This window comes from Musca autumnalis, unplaced genomic scaffold, assembly GCF_047663935.1.
Source record: "Musca autumnalis isolate F117 unplaced genomic scaffold, ASM4766393v1 scaffold_2, whole genome shotgun sequence".
NCBI lineage: Eukaryota > Metazoa > Arthropoda > Insecta > Diptera > Muscidae > Musca > Musca autumnalis.
In genome coordinates, this window is record NW_027411755.1 from 25,883,687 (window position 1) to 25,894,313 (window position 10,627).

At 31.5% G+C, this 10,627-nt stretch overlaps 1 protein-coding gene across 1 annotated transcript; it reads left to right on the top strand.

Moving 5' to 3' along the window:
• Window positions 1–6,545: 6,545 nt before the first annotated feature.
• Window positions 6,546–8,284, top strand: LOC141392097 (uncharacterized). Its single transcript, XM_073965054.1, has one exon. The coding sequence runs from the start codon at window positions 6,638–6,640 to the stop codon at window positions 8,282–8,284; it is 1,647 nt and encodes a 548-aa protein (XP_073821155.1). The 5' UTR covers window positions 6,546–6,637.
• Window positions 8,285–10,627: the final 2,343 nt, after the last annotated feature.

The following is a 10,627-nucleotide window of genomic DNA, read 5'->3' on the forward strand; positions in this document are numbered from 1 at the left end:
ACGTTATAATACTTCTGAGGGGAAAGAATCCGAATCAACTCTGTCGTAGAGCAGAAACGGCTCTAAAAATTGCTTTTAACTGGGCCAGGCCGAGAGGTCTGAACGTCAACCCGGAAAAAACAGAATTATGTCTATTCACTAGGAAAACGAAAATGGGACACTACGAGGAACCAGTTTTTCTAGATAAGACAATAAATATCTCTTGTACAGTTAAATATCTAGGAGTAATTCTGGATAGGAAACTTAAATGGAAAGACCATATACAAGAAAGGGCCAACAAGGCCCAAAATGTTGGTCAACCTGCAGAAGGGCGATAGGCTCAAAATGGGGGTTCAATCCTAGGATGATACACTGGCTATACAGAAGCGTAATTAGACCAATTCTAACCTACGCGTCTGTGGTATGGTGGACAGCCATGGACAAAAAATGCAATGTGGAAATATTGCAAAAGGTCCAAAGAACATGCTGCCTAAGTATTAGCGGAGCAATGAGGACCACACCGACTAGGGCTCTAGAAACAATTTTGTTTGTACACCCAATAGATATTCAGGTAAGGTATGAGGCAGCCATCGCAGCTGTAAGGCTAAAGTCGATGAGCGAGTGGATCGAAAAGAGCCACCAAACATACCACCAAAACATATTAAAGGTCACAACGGGTGAATCTATAAATCAGGTAGTATCGGACCGTATACCTGAAACTAGTGAAGTAGCCTTGTGTGAAGTGTCAATACCTGACAGAGACATGTGGATCGAGGGAGCTCTAGCACAGATTCCCGCTGGAAGCTGTGGGTTTACGGATGGGGCTGTGCTAGGGGGGAGAACCGGACTGGGTCTTTATATAATGGAACCGGAAACGGAAATCTCCCTCCGTCTGCCGGATCATAACACGATCCTGCAGGCGGAACTCCGGGCGATAACAGAGTGTCTGCTTTGGTTTGATACACAAGGCCTACCACTGTAAATATCCTTACGGATAGCAAAGCAGCCATTAGAGCTATATCAGCCAAGACAGTGAAATCTAGAACTGTCTTGGAATGTATTAAATCTATAAATAATTACTCCCAACACGGTAAGGTAAACATTATATGGGTACCAGGGCATACCGGGATTAGGGGTAATGAAATAGCAAACTCCTTGGCAAAACAAGCCAAGGAGCAACCAACGGTAAGTCTAGAAAACGCTAAGCCGTTTAAAGCTACGCGACTAGAACTAAAGACATGGGAAAAAAATGCACATGTATCCCTCTGGAGTAGTGGAGAGAAGGGAAAAAACACAAAAATCCTATGGGGAAACCCAGACGAGGACAAAACAAAAGAATTACTTTTACTAAGTAAAAAAGATATTAGTAGACTGACAGGAATCCTTACAGGTCACCTAGGTCTAAAAGCGCACCTGCACAAAATAGGTTGTGCAGAAAACAGTGAATGCAGAGCATGCGGAGAGGACGACGAAACGTTGGAACATTACCTCTGCCATTGTCAAGCCTTCACAAATCTGAGAACCCAGTTACTAGGGAATGACATTATACCAGGACTCGACCAAATTAGGACAATCGAGTTCAAAAAGATCAGAGACTATGTAAATAGGACAGAGATCCTAGACTAAGTCAAAAACAAAAGGATAATCCTCCATAACCCAAAATTAGAGCGCACAACAGGCCTACTTATGGCTTAAGTGTATGTCCACATGGGCATGTGGTGATCTAGTATCACCCCTCTTATCAACCTAACCTAACCTAACCTAATTCAATTCTTTTTTTTTATTATCGCCTTATTAAGGCGAAGGTCATTTATAGTGATATTTAATTAATTCTCTTTCGAGTTGAGCTGTTAGACCTAAGAGATACATTGAAAAAATAGGAGTCTACCGAAGTCCCACGCATCCAACCATTACGCTACGCTTCACGGGTGGTTAAGCCGATCTTCAGGCGTATTATGATGTTGTTATTGTGGCCTAATACGACTGAAGATCTGCTTAATCACCCGTGATACTTAGCGTAATGGTTGGATGCGTGGGACTTCGGTAGACTCCTAATTTTTTAATGTATCTCTTAGGTCTACCAGCTCAACTCGAAAGAGAATTAATTAATTAAATTCATTCAATTCATTAAACACATTATTTGGTAATCCCTGGCGTATACGTGTTGTTGTTACGTATGCATCCATCTTACCTACTGAGCGTATAATTGCTGTCGAAACGTATACGCTCCCTTTTGAATCGGATTGAAAGAGGTTTTGAAGTAGTTTATTTTTATTTAATTACTTTATACTTTATTTTATACTTTATTTTCACAGAAAATTTATTTATTTTCTTAATTTTTTCATCATCCATTGTCTCCAACATAACTCTCCGCCAAACACCACACTGCTGCAAGTCAAACCAATCACAACTATCATCCAAACCCAAAATAAATCGCTGGCATTTAAAACCTTATGATCCTCCGAGGGATTTAAATTGCGTATTGAGACCTGTTTCGTTTTTAGCATATCCCAAAATAAACTACCATGCCATGCATCCACCAAACCCGCCGAAAGGCCACGATGTATTAAGAAATTTAAGGCATCTTTATAAGGTGAATTATACTGCAGTCGAAACCCCCATGGCAGAAAGCTGAAATATTTCATTGTCTCGGGAGTGTGAAACAGCTGATGGGAACTATATTTCTGTTGACGCCATACCAATTCATAGCTTGCCGTGGTGGCATAATAACAAAAGCTGGTATTCAAGGTACGGCGCATTTCATGGACATAGGTAGTGTTGTTGGTAAATACCACTAACTGCTGATAGGGAAATACCCAATCATCCTCGTTTGCATCTGCAGCATTGAAGAGTACCTTCTTGTTGGAACGTAACAAGTCTTCATAGCTATTGATTTGTGGATGCTGCGGTGGTCAGGTGAAATAAGTGTTAATATTTGCCGCAAATTCTGTGGCCATACAAAGGCCATACCTATTAGGAGATATAAAAATTTTAAACTTTTCGTGGGTTTGGGTCATGTGGCAAATGCTTGACCGAATACCCCTGGCCAAACTATGGGGTTGACTAAAAAATCTCATGGATTTTTCATAGCACTCCAACAGTAGTCAATGAGACCATGCATTAGGGAGCATTAGCACCATTTCATTTATATCATAGGTATCGGAAACATTACGCCATTCATCACCAATTATTCCAGGTTGTATGGCCATGGGTAAATCCAATTTATTTTCACCCACCAGCTGATTTATTATGGTAAAATGGGTTTTAGTGCCTACTTTTAGGGATATAACATTTGCAATGTGGCATTATAGCGTTCGGCAAATAACATTATTAGTCTGGCCACAAAACCATTCATTTGGAAATTTCCCTTGGGGTCGGTATAGACCATACTTCTTCCTTCTGTCTGCTCGACAAAGGTCTTCAGGGTTTTGTTGTGTAAATTTAACCATAAAGGGGGATAGTAGGAGGCTTCTTTTAGGCGCCAATTCTGCCAATGATTTTCGGGGAAGGGAATTCATTTCCTTATGATCATTTTCTTGGGCTGTTTTGAGGGGAACATTAGGAGCACGTTTGTCATCCGATATAATTCTAATTACTGGCTCAATAGCTCTTCAGAGCATGGGGAATTTTCAGAATTCTTCCCAGTTATTAAAATTCGACTTTGACGCATATAATCTAATAGTTCCGCAGCGTTCTTTAGCATTTCTCGGCAATCTTGTTCTGAGTCCATTCCGTATAAAATTAACAAAATTTCTGAGTTGTAATAATCCTTATAAAAAATATTCTTTAAAAAAAATCCACGTTTATTGGTTGGATGGTGGATAAAAAATATTCTTTAAAAAATCCACTTTTATTGGTCTGTTGTTAGGTGAAAAATATTCTTTAAAAAATCCACGTTTATTGGTCTGAAGTTTGGTGAAAAAATATTCTTTAAAAAAATCCACGTTTATTGGTCTGATGTTAGGTGACAAAATATTCTTTAAAAAAATCCACGTTTATTGGTCTGATGTTAGGTGACAAAATATTTTTTTAAAAAAATCCACGCTTATTGGTCTGTTGACCCATGCAAAAATATTCTTTAAAAAATCCACGTTTATTGGTCTGATAAAAAATCCACATTTATTGGTCTGATGACCCATGAAAAAATATTCTTTAAAAAATCCACGTTTATTGGTCTGATGACCCATGAAAAAATATTCTTTAAAAAATCCACGTTTATTGGTCTGATGACCCATGAAAAAATATTCTTTAAAAAATCCACGTTTATTGGTCTGATGACCCATGAAAAAATATTCTTTAAAAAATCCACGTTTATTGGTCTGATGACCCATGAAAAAATATTCTTTAAAAAATCCACGTTTATTGGTCTGATGACCCATGAAAAAATATTCTTTAAAAAATCCACGTTTTAAATAAAATATCGAAAAATTTTCTTTAAAAAATCCACGTTTTAAATAAAATATTGAAAAAATTTTCTTTTAAAAATCCACGTTTTAAATAAAATATTGAAAAAATATTCAAAAAATATTCTTTAAAAAATCCACGTTTTAAATAAAATATTGAAAAAATTTTCTTTTAAAAATCCACGTTTTAAATAAAATATTGAAAAAATATTCAAAAAATATTCTTTAAAAAATCCACGTTTTAAATAAAATATTGAAAAAATATTCTTTAAAAAATCCACGTTTTAAATAAAATATTGAAAAAATATTCTTTAAAAAATCCACGTTTTAAATAAAATATTGAAAAAATATTCTTTAAAAAATCCACGTTTTAAATAAAATATTGAAAAACTATTCAAAAAATATTCTTTAAAAAATCCACGTTTTAAATAAAATATTGAAAAAATATTCTTTAAAAAATCCACGTTTTAAATTAAATATTCAAAAAATATTCTTTAAAAAATCCACGTTTTAAATAAAATATTGAAAAAATATTCAACAAATATTCTTTAAAAAATCCACGTTTTAAATAAAAAATTGAAAAAATATTCTTTAAAAAATCCACGTTTTAAATAAAAAATTGAAAAAATATTCTTTAAAAAATCCACGTTTTAAATAAAAAATTGAAAAAATATTCTTTAAAAAATCCACGTTTTAAATAAAAAATTGCAAAAATATTCTTTAAAAAATCCACGTTTTAAATAAAATATTGAAAAAATATTAAAAAAATATTCTTTAAAAAATCCACGTTTTATATAAAATATTGAAAAAAATATTAAAAAATATTCTTTAAAAAATCCACGTTTTAAATAAAATATTGAAAAAATATTAAAAACAAACATTCTTTAAAAAATCCACGTTTTAAATAAAATAATGAAAAAATATTCTTTAAAAAATCCACGTTTTAAATAAAAAATTGAAAAAATATTCTTTAAAAAATCCACGTTTTAAATAAAAAATTGAAAAAATATTCTTTAAAAAATCCACGTTTTAAATAAAATATTGAAAAAATATTAAAAAAAATATTCTTTAAAAAATCCACTTTTTAAATAAAATATTGATAAAATATTAAAAAAATATTCTTTAAAAAATCCACGTTTTAAATAAAATGTTGAAAAGATATTCACAAAATATAAACGTGGATTTATTAAAGAATATTTTTTTCATGGGTCATCAACCAATAAACGTGGATTTATTAAAGAATATTTTTTCATTGGTCATCAGACCAATAAACGTGGATTTTTTAAAGAATATTTTTTCCCCTAACATCAGACCAATTAACGTGGATTTTTTAAAGAATATTTTTTCACCTAACATCAGACCAATTAACGTGGATTTTTTATAGAATATTTTTTCACCTAACATCAGACCAATTAACGTGGATTTTTTATAGAATATTTTTTCACCTAACATCAGACCAATTAACCTGGATTTTTTATAGAGTATTTTTTCACCTAACATCATATCACTAAACGCGGATTTTTTAAAAAACAGTCTAGTAAAAGTAGATTTTTAAAGAATATTTTTTCACCTAACATCAGACCCATAAACGTAGATATTTTAAAGAATATTTTTTATCCACCCTCAGGCAGAGAATTTTTAACCTGAACTTTTTAAGAATGTTTTTTGTTGATATCTGTTGTAGATTGCGTGATTTTTGGAGTGGGGTACATTGATGCGTATAATTGCTGTCACCAATTATACGCTTAAGTGGTTAACTGCTTAAAAAATTAGTTTTTCAATAATTATTTTTAAGTTTTTCGTTACAATTTCACTCCTGAAGCAACATTTTAAAATTGTGGAGCTATCAGGATGTTTGAATTTGTGAATAACCTTCAATTTTTATTAAAGTCGTATGTATTAGTAGTACCTTGTTTTCTATAGCTATATTCATTCACATTATTCCTTTGGTATATAATTTTACTTTACTTTCGATTTTATCGCTTCTGTGGCAAACTTTTTGAAACACAAAAATAGCAAAGGATTTTTTTTGTTTACAAAGATACTTGAAGACCAAATTGCTTCTTTTTTCTTTTTCAGTCACAATGAGATTTTGGAAAAGTATAGTCATATTTGCTCTCACGCATTCGGTTGTTGGCCAGGAACTTAAAAATGTTTCAAGAACTGCATTTGGTGAAAGAGATGTTAGCTGGTGGAACACGTCTAACATTTTAGAAAATATTTACAAAGAACAACAATATGACTCCTTAGTAATAATGCATCCTGATGATAGTAGAAGAGAACAGCTTACGGAGGAAGTCTATCAAAGCGAACTACCAAAACTGGTACTCACAAAGAAATCCAACTTTCTTTATAAGGATTATTACAACTCGGAGATATTGTTAATTCTATACGGAATGGAAACAGAACAAGATTGCCGAGAAATGCTAAAGAACGCTGCGGAACTATTGGATTATATGCGCCAAAGTCGAATTTTAATAGCTGGGAAGAATTCTGAAAATTCCCCATGCTCTGAAGAGCTATTGAGCCAGCAATTAGAATTATATCGGATGACAAACGTGCTCCTAATGTTCCCCTCAAAAGAGCCCACGGAAATGATCATAAGAAAATTAATTCCCTTCCCCAAATATCACTGGCAGAATTGGACCCTAAAAGAAGCCTCCTACTATCCCCCTTTATGGTTAAATTTACACAACAAAACCCTGAAGACCTTTATCGAGCAGACAGAAGGAAGAAGTATGGTCTATACCGACCCCAAGGGAAATTTCCAAATGAATGGTTTTGTGGCCAGATTAATAATGTTATTTGCCGAACGCTATAATGCCACATTGCAAATGTTATATCCCCTAAAAGTAGGCAATAAAACCCATTTTACCATAATAAATCAGCTAGTGGGTGAAAATAAACTGGATTTACCCATGGGCATGCAACCTGGAACAATTGATGATGAATGGCGAAATGTTTCCGATACCTATGATATAAATGAAATAGTGCTAATGGTCCCGCTGAGTGAAACGCTAACAATGCCGGAAATATTTGGTGCCTTACTGAGTTTAAACTTTTTCGGCTGTTACATGATATTGGGTTTGATTTTCTCCCTAATGCATGGTCTCATTGACTACTGCTGGAGTGCTATGAAAAATCCATGGGATTTTTTAGTCAACCCCAACGTTTGGCCAGGGGTATTGGGTCAAGCATTTGACACACGACCCAAACCAACGAAAAGTTTAAAACTGCTATATCTCCTAATAGGTTTCTATGGCCTTTATATGGCCACAGAATTTGCGGCAAATATTAACACCTATTTTACCTGGCCACCGCATCATCCACAAATCAATAACTATGAAGACTTGTTACGTTCCAACAAGAAGGTACTCTTCAATGCTGCAGATGCAAACGAGGGGGTTTGGATATTTCCCTATCTGCAGTTAGTGGTCTTTACCAACAACGCTACCTATGTCCATGAAATGCGCCGCACACTGAACACCAGCTATTGTTATTATGCCACCACGTCAAGCTATGAATTGTTATGGCGTCAACAGAAATATAGTTCCCATCAGCTGTTTCACACTCCCGAGACAATGAAATATTTCAGCATGGTGCCATGGGGGTTTCGACTGCAGTATAATTCACCTTATAAAGATGCTTTAAATTCCTTAATACATCGTGTCCATTCGGCGGGTTTGGTGGATGCATGGCATGGTAGCTTATTTTGGGATATGCTAAAAACGAAACAGATCTCAATACGCAATTTAAATCCCTCGGAGGATCAAAAGGTTTTAAATGCCAGCGATTTATTTTGGGTTTGGATGATAGTTGTGATTGGTTTGACTTGCAGCAGTGTGGTGTTTGGCGGAGAGTTATGTTGGAGACAATGGATGATGAAAAAATTAAGAAAATAAATAAATTTTCTGTGAAAGTAAAGTACAAAATAAAGTATAAAGTAATTAAATAAAAATAAACTACTTCAAAAACTCTTTTAATCCAATTAAGAAGGGAGCGTATACGCTTCGACAGCAATTATACGCTCAGTAGGTAAGATGGATGCATATGTAACAACAACACTTATAAGCCAGGGATTACCAAATAATGTGTTTAATGAATTGAATGAATTTAATAAATAAATTCTCTTTCGAGTTGAGCTGTTAGACCTAAGAGATACATTGAAAAATTAGGACTCTACCGAAGTCCCACGCATCCAACCATTACGCTACGTTTCACGGGTGGTTAAGCCGATCTTCAGGCGTATTAGGATGTTGTTTTTTTGGCCTAATACGAATGAAGATCCGCTTAACCACCCATGAAACGTAGCGTAATGGTTGGATGCGTGGGACTTCTGTAGACTCCTAATTTTTCAATGTATCTTTTAGGTCTAACAGCCTTAAATGACCTTCGCCTAAAAATAAAAAAAAAAAATTAATTAATGTTTTTAAATATTCTTTAAAAAATCCACGCATAAAATAAAATATTCTTTAAAAAATCCACGCATAAAATAAAATATTCTTTAAAAAATCCACGCATAAAATAAAATATTCTTTAAAAAATCCACGCATAAAATAAAATATTCTTTAAAAAATCCACGCATAAAATAAAATATTCTTTAAAAATTCACGCATAAAATAAAATATTCTTTAAAAATCCACGCATAAAATAAAATATTCTTTAAAAAATCCACGCATAAAATAAAATATTCTTTAAAAAATCCACGCATAAAATAAAATATTCTTTAAAAAATCCACGCATAAAATAAAATATTCTTTAAAAAATCCACGCATAAAATAAAATATTCTTTAAAAAATCCACGCATAAAATAAAATATTCTTTAAAAAATCCACGCATAAAATAAAATATTCTTTAAAAAATCCACGCATAAAATAAAATATTCTTTAAAAAATCCACGCATAAAATAAAATATTCTTTAAAAAATCCACGCATAAAATAAAATATTCTTTAAAAAATCCACGCATAAAATAAAATATTCTTTAAAAAATCCACGCATAAAATAAAATATTCTTTAAAAAATCCACGCATAAAATAAAATATTCTTTAAAAAATCCACGCATAAAATAAAATATTCTTTAAAAAATCCACGCATAAAATAAAATATTCTTTAAAAAATCCACGCATAAAATAAAATATTCTTTAAAAAATCCACGCATAAAATAAAATATTCTTTAAAAAATCCACGCATAAAATAAAATATTCTTTAAAAAATCCACGCATAAAATAAAATATTCTTTAAAAAATCCACGCATAAAATAAAATATTCTTTAAAAAATCCACGCATAAAATAAAATATTCTTTAAAAAATCCACGCATAAAATAAAATATTCTTTAAAAAATCCACGCATAAAATAAAATATTCTTTAAAAAATCCACGCATAAAATAAAATATTCTTTAAAAAATCCACGCATAAAATAAAATATTCTTTAAAAAATCCACGCATAAAATAAAATATTCTTTAAAAAATCCACGCATAAAATAAAATATTCTTTAAAAAATCCACGCATAAAATAAAATATTCTTTAAAAAATCCACGCATAAAATAAAATATTCTTTAAAAAATCCACGCATAAAATAAAATATTCTTTAAAAAATCCACGCATAAAATAAAATATTCTTTAAAAAATCCACGCATAAAATAAAATATTCTTTAAAAAATCCACGCATAAAATAAAATATTCTTTAAAAAATCCACGCATAAAATAAAATATTCTTTAAAAAATCCACGCATAAAATAAAATATTCTTTAAAAAATCCACGCATAAAATAAAATATTCTTTAAAAAATCCACGCATAAAATAAAATATTCTTTAAAAAATCCACGCATAAAATAAAATATTCTTTAAAAAATCCACGCATAAAATAAAATATTCTTTAAAAAATCCACGCATAAAATAAAATATTCTTTAAAAAATCCACGCATAAAATAAAATATTCTTTAAAAAATCCACGCATAAAATAAAATATTCTTTAAAAAATCCACGCATAAAATAAAATATTCTTTAAAAAATCCACGCATAAAATAAAATATTCTTTAAAAAATCCACGCATAAAATAAAATATTCTTTAAAAAATCCACGCATAAAATAAAATATTCTTTAAAAAATCCACGCATAAAATAAAATATTCTTTAAAAAATCCACGCATAAAATAAAATATTCTTTAAAAAATCCACGCATAAAATAAAATATTCTTTAAAAAATCCACGCATAAAATAAAATATTCTTTAAAAAATCCACGC

Excerpts from the sequence above, each read along its gene's own strand:
- LOC141392097 (XM_073965054.1), top strand. The coding sequence starts at position 6,638 with ATGCATCCTGATGATAGTAGAAGAGAACAGCTTACGGAGGAAGTCTAT.